This window comes from Apis laboriosa, unplaced genomic scaffold (assembly GCF_014066325.1).
Source record: "Apis laboriosa isolate Shangri-la unplaced genomic scaffold, ASM1406632v1 scaffold26_cov146, whole genome shotgun sequence".
NCBI lineage: Eukaryota > Metazoa > Arthropoda > Insecta > Hymenoptera > Apidae > Apis > Apis laboriosa.
The window spans coordinates 4,292,606-4,310,100 of record NW_025222592.1 but is presented as its reverse complement, the minus strand read 5'-3'; the positions used below and the strand labels follow the sequence as shown (position 1 = coordinate 4,310,100).

At 38.7% G+C, this 17,495-nt stretch overlaps 1 protein-coding gene across 1 annotated transcript in view; it reads left to right on the top strand.

Moving 5' to 3' along the window:
• Nucleotides 1-6,580: 6,580 nt before the first annotated feature.
• The window catches only part of LOC122713805, a 136,925-nt gene continuing 126,010 nt past the window's right edge, over nucleotides 6,581-17,495 (top strand). Inside the window, exon 1 of the mRNA XM_043934584.1 lies at nucleotides 6,581-6,771. Within this exon, the coding sequence (XP_043790519.1) occupies nucleotides 6,651-6,771 (121 nt within the window). The 5' untranslated portion in view covers nucleotides 6,581-6,650. The remainder of the gene's footprint in view (nucleotides 6,772-17,495) is intronic.

The following is a 17,495-nucleotide window of genomic DNA, read 5'->3' as shown; positions in this document are numbered from 1 at the left end:
AAATATTTCATTCAATTCATGAGAATAATCTCTTTGCAATGTATTTATTTTATTTTATACTTTGAGTGGCGGTAAAAATTTATCCTCTTTGATATTTAATTTAATATTTATTCACAATCTGATTGATCGCGACAAGAAGTTTATATCACACTTTTCATTTAATAATCAGAATATTCCACAACTTTCTCTAACAACACAAATTACGCGAGCGAAAATCTAAACGAGATTTCAAGAAGTTTGTATTCCAATTTACAAAAGTTTTATCCATTGCTTGTACAAAATTCCAAAAATACATACATACAATCGTCGCGGATACATATTTCTCCGAAACGAGCAAAGAATCAAACTCGAATCGAATTCTTACTGAGCTTAATCTGCGGGCCAAGCGAAAAAGCCAAGCGGTGAGAAGTCGAAAGAAGGGAGGAGGAGGGATGTAAACCGCGCTCAAAGAGTAACATCTCTCGCGGGATTGACGCTCCACCACCTTTGGATCGCGAATAAACGGCGTTGTTTCAATTTAGAATCACTGAGGATTCACTAGTTTTTTTTTTGGATCGATTCGCGACAAAGGCGAAAATCGTCGAAAATCCTACTTTTCCAAAGGTGTTTCACCTTTTCTTCTTATCCGCTGCGAATCGATTTGGCTCGATTTTTCAGAGAGAGAGAGAGAGAGAAAAATGGATCCATATTGTTTAATCCATCCGTTCCTTACGCTTAAGATTGTTGGAAAATCAGCAAGCGTCTAGCAAACGGAGGCGACAACTTCCTAGAAGGGGTGGTTTTTTAGGAAAGCCAATCGAGTTCTCGAAATTTAGGAGGGAAATTTAAAAAAGAGTGAAAGTATAATTCGAATAAATCAATATTGAATATTTCAGTTAAAATCGAATCATAATAAGATATGGCTGTTCACAATAGTTCAAAATATTTATTTCGGAGACAATAATTGTTCATCAAAATTTCTTCAGACTCTACATCAAAATTAACACCACGTTGGCGAAAAATTTGTTTCAAGACTTCTTAGAAAGGAGAAAATGATTAATTGGAATTGAATTCGAGATGGGAACGATGTACGAATTTTCGTGAATCGCGTTCGTTCATTCGTTCAGCGGAAGCGACAAAAAAGTTTCCGAATTAACTTCCTTAAGCAGCTTTCTGCCGCGGCAACTGTCTCATTTAAGTCGTGAAACTTCATAATGAATCTAAACTCGCAACTCTTAACCTCTCGACTGCAGCAAAGTGAATTATTCTTTTCTTTATTTTCGTTTTTCTTTTTCTTCTTCTTCTTCTTCTACTTCTTTCTCTTTTTCGAATGACGGTTTAGTCTCATTTACCCGGCACGGAAGCACGCCATCGCCGGAAGTTTGCCGCTCGGTGCGGGTTTCAACGAAAGAATTTCAAGCTTCTGCACGCCACGGAACCTCGATTCAATCTTAAAAGACCTCCTAAGACATCTTCGACTCTCTCGCAAAGTCTTGTTTTAAAACTAAAACGGAACTTGCGCAAGAATTCCGAGATTGTTTCAACTTTGAGAAATCTAAATATAAACATTATTTGATGGAATTTTGTCGAGGAATTAGTTTCGGAAACCATTTATTATTATATTCGATATAAAAACGTATTACAATATATTCGAATTCGATTCAATTTGTTGTAATGAAATTCCATTTTCATCTTGCCGAGAAACGAATAGTTTCAATCCAATCAAAATTTTTCACAAGTAACAAGATTTCGTCCATTTTTCCATCATCAGCTTATTTTTAGTTTAATCCTTTAAAACTGCACTCTTTTTTTCATCAATTATTCGCAACAGATAGATGCATTTCTTGATGGATATTTTAACGAAAAACGTGTAATACGCTACAAAATTAGTATACAAAATTTAAAAAATTAAAAGATATATTTTCAAACACATCGCGCAATTTTAAAATTAGCTCGAACTATGACTCAATTAATATTGTAATTTTCAAATATTGATCATGCGCTTAGTAAGTAGATTCCTCGATGTTATATTTCGTAAAAAAAAAAAAAAAAAAAAAAGAAAAAAGGAAAAAGAAGTCGAATCGAGAAAAGAAAATCGCACGCTGTTCGAATTAAACCTCGGAAAGTTTAACCTCGAACGTGGGGAACAATAGAGCGGTACGCGAGGTTGCACACAGGGAACGCGTGTGCGTACATCACGGAAACGAGAAAGGGCCACTCAACTTGCCGCTAACAACTTTAAAAGTTCTGACTAAACGAGAAATTGCATTAAATTGCGTTTCACCGAACCCTTTCCACCACGGCTCCATTCTGCACGCGGGGCTAATGCTTCTCGTGGTCTTGATAATCCTTCCATCTATTCCCTTCCATATTATTCTAGACGATCTTTTTTCCTTTTCTTTTTTTCTTTTTTATCATCCGGGTCCATGATCTCAAATTTCTAAATTTCATATTGCGAGTCGAATCGAATCGAATGGAAGATGATGATACAGGTCTTCCTCACTTTCCTCCACTTCTCCATTATTTCTAATATTCTAATTTCTTTTTCATGGATAATAAATCACTTTTTTTTGTTCATTTAGTCATGAAAAATTTTTTGGCGCAATAGTTGAGTGAATATTCACAATAATATTTTGGAATCTTTCTCATTTATAATTTATAATGTAGGATAACATTATATTTATAATAATATAATATAAGTATTATTATAAATATTGCAATCTTTTTGTATCATTTATCACTTTCCTCCACTTCTCAATTATTTCTAATATTCTAATTTCTTTTTCATGGATAGTAAATCACTTTTTTTTGTTCATTTAGTTATAAAAAATTTTTTGGAGCAATAGTTGAGTGAATATTCACAATAATATTTTGGAATCTTTCTCATTTATAATTTATAATGTAGGATAACATTATATTTATAATAATATAATATAAGTATTATTATAAATATTGCAATCTTTTTGTATCATTTATAATGTAGGATAACGTATATTTATATAGGATAATTTTCATTTTAAGATACTTTCACAACGTGTCCAATTTATTTCCTATCTTATAATCAAATAGATTCTTTATCGGATCTCGAAAATTTTAGAAGACGTAATATTGAGAAACATGCTGTGTTTGAGTATAAAGAATAAATAAATTCTTCAGAAAAGTGTGCAATCTACTTGTGTGAAACTTTGATCAATAGTAGAGCCAAGAAAAATCTTTGCGAAAATTCGGGCATTGGAAATTGAGGAAAGGCGAGTAGTTAAAAGTCGAGGATTATTAAGCCATCGTGGGGTTAATGCTTGAGACTCGATTCGAGCCAGCATTCGCCGATTATAAGCGTAATTCGAGAGTCTGTTACGGCGATCCTCCTTTTCCTCCTCCTCCCTCTTCGATTCTTGCTACCCTTCCACGCGAACACCCTGTTATCAAGCTAATTAGCTTTGCACGGGGTATCGGAAGGGCCTGTTACGTTTTATTGTAAATACCTCGTTTCGAGATGGAAAATGATTAGTAAATTGGTTCCTGGTTTTGATAATTAGAGGATGGTTAATGATGATGATGAACGATTAGAAGATACTTTAGCTTTCCAAGTTAAGAAAGTTAGAAAGAAAGAATATTTTTCAATTGCTTCATATTTTTTTTTCATAAAAATAATTGATTACTTTATCAAAAAGAAAAAAAGAACATCAAGAAATTATTAACCAACATTTATATTTGACAATTAGAAGACGAAGTAATTAACTTAAAAAGGGATCCAATTTTCTATCATTCTCAAATTAACCTATCAACCAACCTACGCATCTATTGTGCTCTCATTAAACAAAGTTTTAACAATATTGAATTCTATCAACCGCAATACCGTTCCAAACTAAGCCTCCGCTTCCAAAAACTCGTTACTCTCCAACTAAACCGTAACCAGAAACTTTATATTATTAAGCGTAAAGCAACTATCGCACAGCATCGATAACCAAATTTATTTATTATTTATTATTTATTATAGGAGGAAAGAATTTTTCAAAGGGATAATAATTTTTAATACACGCGTATACACACATATACTCACACGTGCGACGCAATTCGATAAGATGGAGGACGATGTAACCAGGAAATCTATGAGCCGAGGACACGTGTCAAGGTTTGATTTGAACAGTGGAGACGCGCTGCTAATGCTCCGCGTCTATTTGGCCTTCTCGCGCCGATTCGGCTTTGATCCACGAGCGTGTCGCGCCACGGTTTGCTACACGGCTTGCAACACGCCCTGTAATTTCACTTCCGCTCGTATTGCTCGTATAGAACGAAATTCTCGATTCTCGAATTCTTCTATTTCTTTCTTTCTTTTAACGAAGGAAGGAAAGAACGTGTCTCCAAGATTATATTATTTATATATTTTTTGTAAAATTGTCAGCGTGAGAAATGAAATATCGTGATTGGTAAAATTTTTTTTTTATATTCAATATTCATTTTAATATTCGTATTTTATCCTCCGTGTCACGCGTGCATCTCGTTCGAAAAATATCGCAAAATATTGTTGTATCGCGTACGCGAAAAACTGCATATTTAATCTTTTCACTCTGTGCTCGATGATGCACAGTATATACGTAATAGTTTAATTATAATAGTTGTTAAACATTTTTCTTCAATAAATCGTTTTTAGAGATCAGAATATTTCGATCAACGTGAAACGATATATTCGATTTGTAAATTTATACATTGCATTAAATTTTTGTCGGTTGTTAGATCGTTAAATAAGTCCAAAAAAAAAAGAAAAGAAAATTTCTTTCTCTTATTAGGAAACGTAAGAAAGGGTTAATTTATCGAAGATTAATAAAATCGAAAATCTTGATCGATAAGGTACAAAATTCTACTAAATTTTCCCATCAATTCCTAAAGGGGAATCGTTCCACAATTTAAGAAAATCACCTTAGAAAAAAAAAAATTTGACCTCTCTCGAATCTCTTTCCTTACAACTATTTGCCCGAATTTCCATGTAACCGATAACATCCCAAAAGGGATGCAAGAGGGGCTTACGGGGATAGATCGATATCGGGCAGACAGTTTGATCGTCGAACCCGACTAAAGCCGCGTTTACATTAAGCGAATTTGGTTGAATGAATCAGTAGATCAACGAGAAGATCAGCTTATTCCGATCGAAGATTATTTAAACGCGATTTCTTTTTTTTTTTTTTTTTTCAAATCTAGCACATTTGCATATCTTTGATCGATCAACCTCGTCTTCAACCTAATTAATGCGAATAAATTTTTGTCACATACGATTGTATCGTACACCCTCGTTCTCAATTGTCAAAAAAAAAAATATATATATAACAATTTTCAATTAAATCGCTCAACTATTCAACTATTCCAAATATTATCCCCAATGTAGAAAAATTTCACAAATCGAATCGAGCAGAACAGGAATCGTTTCAAATCGATCTATCAAAAATCGGGAATCGACACTCGCGCAACACCCCCCGCCGTTTCCTTAAACGTATGCATGACTCTCGACCGATTCGACCGCCCTGTTAACATATAAATTGCCGCTTTAACGGGCAGACAATCGGGGGAAGCCTTGATGGGCGCGAAGGTGACGATGCCTTCGGTTAAAGGGAAACGAAACTACCCCAAACTGCGGTTGGACGAGAGTGGTAGTAAGGGAGGGTAAGTCGCCGGGAGGCACGTGACCGACAGAGAGGACGAAGACGGAAGAAGAGTCGGGGAGGGGAAGTCGAGAGGACACGGGCGAACAACGAGCCGACTGGGGGAGGGGGAGGCGGTAGGACAAGAAGAGAAATAACAAGCGGGATGGGTGGTGGATTCAATTCAATTTCCTAAGAAACTCTTTAGTGTTTGAGATATACAGCCGGCGAAAGGGGGGTAGGGGATCGACTAACTAAGGAACCGCGGCGGAAAAGAGGGGTGAAAACGAACCGAGAAGAGACGAACCTCCCCCTCTCCCTCCTTCGTGTCGAGGAAGAGTCTCGAGGAAACAGAGGGAACTCGGTCAAGCAAGAGGGAAACACGATCGAAGGAACGAAAGAGAGAGAGAGAGAGAGAGAATTGTACACGAAGCGCCGCGTGTTGTTATCGAGGGCGACGAGGAGGGCGAATAGCGCGAGTAGCAAGACGGACGAGCGATGGAAGAAGAAACCGAAGAGAAGGGAGAGCCCCGTCTTCCTTCCATGTAAACGAGAGAGAGAGAGAGAAGAAGGGTGACTAACTGACCGAGGGTGCCAGGAGCGCGCAGGGGAGTAAGGATTCTGTGCGCGGGCGCGAGGCTGGCGCAAACTCTTCGTGCAGCATCCCTCGTCAGTTGCAAGTGAGGAACTGTCGCGTCCGCGTGGCGTTGCGAACGCGGCGTTAGAACGCGACGTTACGGGAGCGCGCGCGCGTCCCCTCCCCCCCAGCTCCGGAGGATTTGCCTGCTTCTCTGTCTGTGTCTCTCTCTCTCCCTTTCTTTTTTTTTTTTTCTCTCTCCCCCTTTGTGCCCCCCTCTTTTGTGAAGGATATCTCTCTTCCGCGGGACACAACTGTTGTACATTCGGGGTGGAGAACCCTGGAACCAGCCGATTAACACCACGCAAGGGGGGGTCAGATGTCGCACGCGGCACCGGCCCCTTGACCTTCGCCGCCACGTTGTGACCGCCGAGGAAGGTGAGGACCATCGCGCCGCCCGGATGATCGCCGGGGAAGGATCGTTCTCGACCTTGGGGATCCTTGGAGCCATGGATAAAGACGTTCGACGGAAGTGCGGGAAAGTGCGACGTGCTCTGTTCCACCTGCTGCTGATAGTGGGGGGTAAGTTGCTCGGGGAGGGGGAGGGAAGGGCGACGAGAAGTCGAGGCGATGAAGTGATTCGACGAGTTTGTCGAACGTGTTACGCAATAAGTGGGGATTTAAACGTCCGAGGAGGGAAATCGACTCTGCGATACCGGAAACCGAGGGCAGGATAACCTTATTAGAAGTAGTAGGTAGTTTAACGTCGTGATAATCCTCATTTCCCTCCCTCCCCTCCAATCCGAAGAGAATGAAGTTTGGATTTCGAGTTTAATGTCCATAAGTGGCTCCCTCAATTTCACCTTCGAGACGAGTTTCTCACTCGAATTTATTCTATTCCCAACCCTTTCGATAAATAAATCCCATTTTCCTCGAACCTCGGGATATCTCGAATTTGTTTATATCTCTCTTAACGAGCTGCTTAAAGATCCAACGGAGAAGGAGAAGAAGGTTGGCAGAGAAGACTTTTCGAGGGTAACCGACTCGAGACATCCCTCCTCCGAAGAGATGATCGAGATCGAGCATTTCGAGTTGATCGAACGCGAATTTTTACAATTTTTAAAATGGACGAGCGATCGTTTAAAAGTATGGATTTTGTGTGACGATTTTCGAAGGGATTCTTTTCCTTTTTTCTCCTCTCGGATCATCATTTTTCTCAGTTTCGTCGGTTGGACAGTTTGACGGGTATTAATTCTCGAGGAATTAATTCGATATCTCGCGTCGGCCGACGTTCACGTCGTCGTGAATTTGTTCGGTGATTAGGTTAAATCGATGGAAGGAGGTGGTCCTCTCTCTCTCTTTTCGATTCCTTCTTTTCTTTTTTGGAAGAAGGGGGAGGGTTTTATTAAAATAATAAGTTGATGCAATTGTCGTTGATGCATCGCATCCCTTCAAATTAATAAGATCAACGTCTTTCTTTTTCTGCTCTACGGAGCTAGTATTCGAGAAATTTCATAAGATGAATCTATTTATGGTGCAACAGAGACGAATTTTCTTCTAGCGTTTTCTATATAACCTCTCCAAGTAATTGACAATATCGATCTATTTTCGAAACTCCGTGTGATAAATTATATCGACGAAACACAATCTCTACGAAGGACAATTTTGGATATCTTATCTTTGTCAATAAATTTTCCTTCAAAAAGAATAACATCTTATGCAAATTCTTTCCTCGAACGAGGATATGTAAGCCTCGATCATTCAATTATCCATACATCTCCGATTCGTTCGAATGATCTCATCGTTGAATGAAAATTTTCCCTGAACTTTTCTTATTTCCCCCCGAAACTTGGTTGATTCCAATCTGCTAATTGCCAGCCTGGCTTTGTCCCTCACCCTTTCCTTTATTAGAATGCGAAAAAGACGGCGAGGGATTGGAAAAAAATCCGCCCTCTTCCTTTTCACGACGGGGATACACGACGATGTTTCTTTTTTCCCTCCTCTTCTTCCGGCATCCCCGTCCCCGGATGAAAGGGGATGCTCGTTTCGCCGCCACGTATCGATGCCTCCTCCCCTCCTCCCCTTCCAACTCGAGAGACCAACCACCAGATACAACACCCTCGTCTTGACTTTAATCTGCTAATTGCCGTTACACGCGCCTTTTTCATCCCCTCTTTTGTCCTTTTGCTTTTCACCCCTCCTCGAAACGAGACGATCGTCGTCTCGATTTTCGAAAGAGGAGATTTTGTTTTGCTCGCCGGGCAAATTCTTAATTCAACCGATCAATCTAATTCGATTCGCCCCGGGAAACGGGAACTTAAGGAGGAATTTAATTGGCTTGGAAGAGAAGAATTTATCCTTTTTTCAAAGTTTTGGGAATGGAATACGAAGAAGTTCTGGTTCTTGTCGCGTTCGATGCGAGGATATTTGTGAATTTGATTTTCGTGAAAGTGATCGTGTTGTGATCGAACAACGTTACTTTTCAGTGGTAATTAGAATTGGAAGTTTTTTTTTTTTTTTTTTTTTTAATTTTTCGATTCCCAAGGATGATGGGAATCGTTACTTACAACGTTTGTGAAAATCGTGTTCTTGGTGCAACCGTTCAAGTAAAAGATGTACAGGACACTTTACAAACGATGCTTTCCATAAAAACGCAATAAACGGTGTGGACGCGTTGCAAATGTAAACCCATAAATAGCGTACCGTGGCCATTAACTGTTCGCCATTCGCTGTTTGGCCAGAAATGATATTCATTTATTTTCAGACACGAATCGTTGGCTACAGCTTATAAGTGGTGGAAAAATAGTATCATAAAGGGGAACAGATTTTTCGAGCAGCGTCCATCCTATAAATTGTGTAAATCTGTCTAATTTTTTTTATCGAACAAAGAGAGACGTTTATTTCGTAATTTCGTCGTAATTAACAAAGAGAATCGTGTTCATCCCATTAAAGAAATTTTTACGATTTTTACAAAGATTTATTATTATTAACTCACGAAAAAAAGAAAAATTACAAATCGTTCCTCTCGATTTGGTTTAAAATTGTCCCTGATTGTCTCAGAAAGAGATAACAAAATTCCTCGATCGACAAGGAGATTAATTCGAAGCTGCTAATTCCATCCTGTCCAAGCTTTCTTATTATCGCGTTCGTTGCAAACTTGGCTCGTGGCCCCAATTATACCGAATTACTTGATCGAATTATTCGCTCGTCACTGTTCAACGAGAGCTCCGAGGTCCAATTGCCGACAGAGAATTAATCGTCCGTAGAATAGTACCAAGTTTCTCCAAGATGCTTGTACATTGTTGACAATTCACATTCAGATTGAAATAGATAATCCTTTAATTACGACTACGTTTTATCGTGTATCGATGAGATAAGATCGATATTTTCGTACTTGAAACGCACTTTGTTCCAAATTGTATTCCTCGTCAATTCTTCAACATCGTGATATTTTTTTCTTTTTATAGGATATCAAAGATAAATAATCGTATCTCTAAATCGAAAAGATGGTGAAAAGGAACATTAAAATTCGATCAAAGAAGGATCACGAAACTTTTCTTAATAATTAAAAATATTCTTCAAAAAAATACATCTTGTATACATCTTCTTCTTCTCGCGAGATTCGTGGCGCAGGAAGGGTAACGATTGACAAAGGTGAAACCTCGATCGAGGCCACGAAATTGAAGTGATAATAATAATCTGGGGAACGAAAATGCATTGATATCTCGCGTCCACAAGCGGAAAGCCGGAGGAAGTGGATCAGCCGGAAGATGGAAGCGAGACAGAGAGGAAGATACTCTCGTTTCAAGTACTGCGCCTCCTAGCCGACGACATTGTTTCCTTTTCGATTCCGCTTCCTTTTTTCACCCACCACCCACCTCCTCATTTCTCTCTCGTCGCTTTGAAATCCGAGGCACGAAGGATGCAAGAGTAAGAGAGAGATAGAGAGAGAGAGAGATTTGCGCGGTTCGAAGACCTCTCATCGACTCCGAACCCCCTTTTCCTCGATTGTTCCACCCTCTCGTGTTTCAACGGTTGCTCGTCATCTTCTTGCTCTTTGTCCCTGGAGAAAGAGGAAGTCTTTCCACGCTGGCCGAGAGAGAAAGAGAAAGAGAGAGATCTCGCCATTCTCGGACATTCGATCCTCGTTCGTTTCCTCGAAAAGAGAAGGGGAGGAAAGGGTGTTCTTTTTTATTTTCGAAATGCCTCTCCCCTTTAACGATTCCCCCCCTCATCTCCCAACCGTTTTGTAAACTCTTCGTGTTTCGAATTTTATCATCTCTTAACCAGTATCTAAATAAAGTTGAAAGTAGCGATGGGTATAAACGGATCGCGAACAAAGACAGATCGAAGATCTTTTTACATTTCTTTTATTCCAACATATATATGTATAACAAACGATCAAATCAAAATTCATTAGTAGTACCGTAAATGAAGTTGAAAGTAGCGATGGGTATAAACTGATCGCGAACAAAGACAGAAGATCTCTTTACATTTCCTTTATTCCAACATATACGTGTATAATAAACGATCGGATCAAAATTTAATTAGTAATATTGTATCTAAATAAAGTTGAAAGGAGCGATGGGTATAAACTGATCGCGAACAAAGACAGATGGAAGATCTCTTTACATTTCCTTTATTCCAACATATATATGTATAATAAACGATCAAATCAAAATTCATTAGTAGTACCGTAAATGAAGTTGAAAGTAGCGATGGATATAAACGGATCGCGAACAAAGACAGAAGGAAGATCTCTTTACATTTCCTTTATTCCAACATATATATGTATAACAAACGATCAAATCAAAATTCATTAGTAGTACCGTAAATGAAGTTGAAAGTAGCGATGGGTATAAACTGATCGCGAACAAAGACAGATCGAAGATCTTTTTTACATTTCCTTTATTCCAATATATACGTGTATAATAAACGATCGGATCAAAATTTAATTAGTAATATTGTATCTAAATAAAGTTGAAAGGAGCGATGGGTATAAACTGATCGCGAACAAAGACAGATGGAAGATCTCTTTACATTTCCTTTATTCCAATATATACGTGTATAATAAATCGGATCAAAATTCATTAGTGAACAAGTGCAAGTACAACATCGTCGATATACGATTTCTCGAAAAAGGGGGAGAGTTTTGAGGGGAGGTATACGGATAACGGGCCCGCTTCGATGATTCATCGAGGGCAAGATTTGCATATTATCCTGCCTCTCGTTTCCAGCGCCGGTTGGAAGGATGGCTGGAAGGATACAACCGGTGGATGATTGTATTAAGTCAGCGACGCGTTGATTAATCACCAGGGTCTGCCTTTAGTTGCCCTCGCTCCCATCCGGAGATACGATGATATTTCCAGGTCGAGGCTCGGCCACGTTCAGTCGAGGGTCGAGATGAGGTTTCGTTAATTAACGAGCCTCTATACAACCGGAATGCTGATTAAGGATAAAAACTGTACAAATTAGACGTCTCTCTTGTTAATTACAACATCGTGGTATCGTCGTCTCGAGAGTAGGGAAGGGAGGGATTCAAGGAACCGATTTTCCACCATTTCAATTCTGCTCTTCTCTCCTTCTTTGGGAAATTTGAAATTTTAGAAGATGAAAGATAGAAATTGAAGAAGAAGAAGAATGATTGGGAATTAATCAATTTTTCGTTGATTTTTTGACCAAGTCTTGAACGAAAGAATTGTATTCTCCCTGTTCGACTTGTATTCCTGTATTTTCAATTCAGATTTTAACGATTGAAATAAAAGAGAGAAGTTGATATTTCTGATGAGGTCTTCTTCCGGAAAATGAATCCAGCGAAATTTCAATGCAAAATACATTATCTCTTTAAACGGTTGTATCGCGTGGACAAAGTTATTACTCGGTGGAACGATGCATTATGAAAATTTCTATATTATTATTTTATTCAATGTGTGCACGTCGGAGCGATATCATAAAAATTCGAAATTAACGTAACAACGTTCGACTATAATGATGATGTAACACGATGATGGCGGCAAAAAAAAAAAAAAAAAAAAAGAAAATGTTTAAAATTCAAAGTTGATAAGAAAAACGTTTTAATCAACAACAATTCGATAAACTCGGCGAAAAAGACTCTTGTCGAGAACATATTTGGTATACGACTGGTTTTAAAAATTCACGCGACCAATTTACCCAATGAAAAATTATTTGGAATTTAGGAAGAAGCAAACGTTCATTCGTTAACAAGTCTGGAACGTTATATATTTATTTCCTCCCTCCTTCCTCCCCACGGCAATCAAGGAACACAAACACTGGCGGGAAGAAACTGGGGCAACGATTCGTCGGATGCAATTACATCTCCCTTTTCTCCTTTTTCCCCTCCCCCCTTCTCTCGCGAATCGCGTCCCGAGCATTGACATTTCCATCGGTCTCGACGAGGCTCGCATGAATATTCAAGGGTTGGGGATGTGCGAGCTGCATCCAAGGAGGACGCAGATCTTCCTTTCGATGCAGTATGCAAACATAATACACCGTCATGCACCGTCAGTGCCCTTCTTTCCGTGACGCGGCCCTCCTGGGGATCCCGTTAGGATTATTCCACATCTGACACTGACGACGATCCCCACGATCCTCCATCTTTCTATTTACCTCCTCTCAACGTAGCAACGTTTTCGAAAACGTTGATTTCTCGAGAAACTCGAGAGTCAATTCGATCCTGTACTGTCGAGTTGCTGATTTCTGAAAATCGTGTGAAACGACTTTTCCCCGAATTTTCTGAATTGCCAAAATTAGAAAAAAGAAAGAAATTTCAAGGAAAAGAAACTGTCAACTGTCGCGGCGGAGAATTCGAGCGAAGATTTAATGATACAATTTGAGGGGCGAAGGAAAAGTATTCCTCAATTTTTGTATTATTCTCTTGATGAACGATCGAGTTCAAATTGAAGCGAGAGTTCATTCACGCGTTCGCACGACCGAGTATCGCGTTACACCGTTTGCCCTCGATACCTAGGGCCGATATTTGGAGGATATAGAGGGTGATAAATGTTAACCGGGGGCCAACCAATCAGATCCTCGACGGAGGAATCAAGTTAATCCGGGATAGCGATTTACCGTCTTTCCATCGATTCCCATCGCCACTTACCGCCTATTTCAATCGGAGCTCGGTGACACGGAAGAGACAAAGGATCAAAGAGTACATCCACCCCATTTACATAATGGAGGCTTTCGATTTTGCGTGGATGGAACCGAACAATGTGTGTATGTGTATATGCACATGCGGGAACGAAATGTGTGAATCGAAATAAAAAGAGATAACATTGGGAGACGATGAAATTATTTACAATTGCTAAATAGGAGAATATATTTTTCCACGCGTATCGAGGATGTCGATGTTCAACGAAAATTCATAGGAATAAGAAATCCAGGAAGAGTATTAAATCGACAAAGTGTGTGAATCGAAATAAAAATAAAAAAAAAAAATAAAATTGGGAGACGATAAAATTATTTATAATTGTTAAATAGAAGAAAATTCATACCAATGATAATTTATTCGATAATAAGAAATCCAGGAAGAGTATTAAACGATCGACAAAGTGTGTGAATCGAAATAAAAATAAAAAAAAATAAATTTGGGAGACGATAAAATTATTTATAATTATTAATATAATTATTATATAATTATTAATAGGAGAAAATTCATATCGATGATAATTTATTCGTCGATAATAGGAATAAGAAATCCAGGGAGAGCATTAGATGATCAACAAAGTGAATCGAAATAAAAATAAAAAAAAATAAAATTGGGAGACGATAAAATTATTTATAATTGTTAAATGGGAGAAAATTCATATCGATGATAATTTATTCGTCGATAATGGGAATAAGAAATTCAAGAAGAGTATTAGATGGTCAACAAAGTGAATCGAAATAAAAATAAAAAAAATAAAATTATTAATAATTGTTAAATGGGAGAAAATTCATATCGATGATAATTTATTCGTCGATAATGGGAATAAGAAATGCAGGAAAGACGAGAAAGTATCGAGATTAGGCGATCGACTAGCCCTAAACACAACAAACGGAATGGAAGGTAATGAAGGAGAAACAGGGCGATAACGAGGGATCGGGAGGAACAAGCAAAGGTTTCGCCTCGCCTGTTTCCCTCCGTGTTACCCAATCCGGAATCGGGGCTCGTTACGATCCAAGGCGAGGCGTAACCGTGGGCGAAACGATTTCGCAGATTTCGCTCGTTTCTTTATTCATCGGTCGCAAATTGTTCGCCCTCGAGTTTTCTCCCCCTTGAGCGGGGGGAGGGGGAGGCGTAACGACGGGGTCAATTAGTTCGTTACGCCAATCGTGGACGATTTCATCGGCCGATCAGGGAAACGACGAAGGAATTGCCACCCGCCATTTCGATTCCCCTTGAAATTTCATTGTTGGATGCAAGATTGGATGAAATGTTGGAGGGGAGAAGAGTGGAGAGGAGGAGGCTTTTGTCTATGACAAAAGGGGTGGCAATTTAAAGATAATGGAAGGAAGGAGAAGGAGAGGTTTTATTTCTCGTGGAAAAAATTTTTCCAGTTTAATTCTTTTTTTTTTTTTGGAGTTGTTTCTCTTCGAGGAGAAATAATACAACTCTCGTTTTCATCGATAAACTTTTCAATTAAAGATTTGGGAATGCATACGAAAGAAAATTAATAAGCACAACGATACTCGAAATTTGTTTATCGAAGATGATTATAAAAATTAATTGTGGAAATAACTCAATGGAAAACGAAATATATATATATATATTTTCTATTCCATTTTTATTTTCCCGGGAGAGGAATATTTCAGTTCGACGAGCGAATGGAAAAACGCAGGAAAGAATAGTTTTTGATAAAATCACGATGGCAACGTGGAAAAGTTTCCAGGTTTAAACCGGTTCCCGGTTTCACGACCACTCTCAGCCAAGGGAACAAATAGAAACGAACGTCGGCTTTGCTCAACACTTCTCGTCAAATTGGAATCGAGGAACATTGGGAGGCATCCGCGAAACGCGCGACGGTAAACAAACGAGTGAATTGCTCGAGAATTCTCGTCGAATCTTAATTCGAAGAGAGATACTGTCGGGTTTTATTCGATACAGGACAATCTTGCTTCGCCTCGTTATATCTATAATTAGTTGTTTTAATTGAACTCGTTCCACGCTCTGTTTTCTTTTCCCTTGATCATTTATAATTGGATAGATTCGTAAAGTAAAATTTGCGATAGAATAAGACAAGGACTGTTTGTGAAAAAAAAAAAAATATGAAAGAAAGAAAAAGAGAAAGATTGTTGAAATTATATAAAGTCCAGTTCTTGTACAAATATCCAATCGAGATGATATAAATATACAAAGAAAGAAGAAATGTACTTGGAAAGTCTCATTAGCGTAATGAGCAAAACTCTCGCTTGCTACTAAATTGACCAGGGTTCGAATCTTCGTCTTCTTTGATTCCTGTAAATTTTCGTTTTCATTCTTCAAACGCATCAAATGAACTCTCAGTATTCACAATTCGTTCACCAAACAAAACTTTCTTTCGAAAAAATTTGAATTTTCCATTTCAAAAATTATACAAAATTATATACCAATAATATTATCGATCCAAAAGAAAAACAAAAAACTGAAATCGCGTTCTCAAAAAATTGTACACAAAGTTCAATTTTTCACCATTCATCGTGAAAAATTCCCCTGCTCACGAATATATAAAAAGAAAAATTCTCTTCGTAAGAAAAACAACACTCTTCTCCTTCGTACTCCCTCTAGACAATCCATAGAGGAAAGAAGCCTTTTTCCACGAATGCAGCAAATCGAGTATGCACTCCGGAGTGCACAAATTCAACGTACAACTCGTGGCACAAATTCGACACTCACTCATCCCACCGATGTTAACGCATCGCCTTACGAGAAGAGGAAGAGGAAGAAGAAGAGGGAGGAGGAGAAAAGAGATGTGTAGTGTTGGAACTCACACCACGAATATTGATTCGCGTTTCTTCACCCTGTTATCGTTTTAACACTCCTAGATCGGATTGCACGTTACGTTTGCACGTACAACCCCTGCGTCCAACGGCAACAAATCAAGATCAAGACGGCGAAAAAGAGGGAGAGAAGAGGAGAGAAGGAGAAATGGGTGGGTTGTTGCTCGAGGAAAACCAGTCGTCATCCCTTCGAAATCGACTGTCGAGCGAAGGCGATCGAAAATATAACAAACAGGAGGAATTTAAGAGGGTGGAGAGAGGAGGCAATCGCGTCGAAGAGCACAGCAACACCACCCTCGCTCGTGCCCCTTCGAAATCGCTGCACCGATTTACCATTTCGAAAATATATCCCCTCGAAGGGGGATGGTTTTGCCGAGAAAGCAGCAAGCGAAAGAACGCCACTTGAATTCATACGTGCTTATGATAGATGAACCTCGACTTGGCATGGAAAACACGAAATTTTTCTCGCCTCGGGTTTTTACCACTCGCGAAATTCTCCAGGGTTGTTTATCCTTCCGAGCGCGGAGGAACGTTTAAAAAATTGTCACGTAAGATTATATGCTCCCTTTTCTTTTATCTCTTCGTTCCATGGAAACACAAGTCGCTTTGATTTCCATCGAATTGTTTGCGAACGAGCATTTGGGAAAAAGGGTCACGTACCTTCTCCCTTTTTTCCGTCTCCTCTACAGAGTGTCTCACTTGAACTTTAATTATTATTATTCGTGGCAAAAAATTTTTAGAATATAGGTTGAATAATTTTTATATATTTTTCCCCTTGTCTTTCATACAACGAGTTTTACAAAATTCAAATTAAAGTATCTTCTAAATTAATACTTTTGAGATACACAAAAATATACGATTCAAACATCATCAGCATTACATCTCATTGCGAATAATTGAACAGTCGAGACACATCCTGTATTTATATTTCTTAGAATGAAACTACTGGTGAACGATTCTGGATGATCATTCAGGAGAAATAGAAATGTATAGAGGAAGAAATAAGGGGGATGTTGGAAAGGAGTGAAAAGGAAAATCGGCTTCTTTTCAGAGCACGCGACCAGCATCCGTTTCCGAAAACGAGCTGTGATATACACGTGTACGTCGATAAGCAAGCTTGCTTGTCCGCACGATTGGACACGAAGAAAGGTCTTCGAAGTTTGTACGGAATCGTGACACTCTTAGATGTCTCTCGTTAGAAGCAAACTCTTAAATTATTGGAAAGCGATAGAATTTTCAAGAACTTTACTTCATTTTCAAAAGTAGTTTATCCCTGTTCAATCTGATGATCAAACAGATTTCAAGCTTGAATTTTTCTTAATATTTAT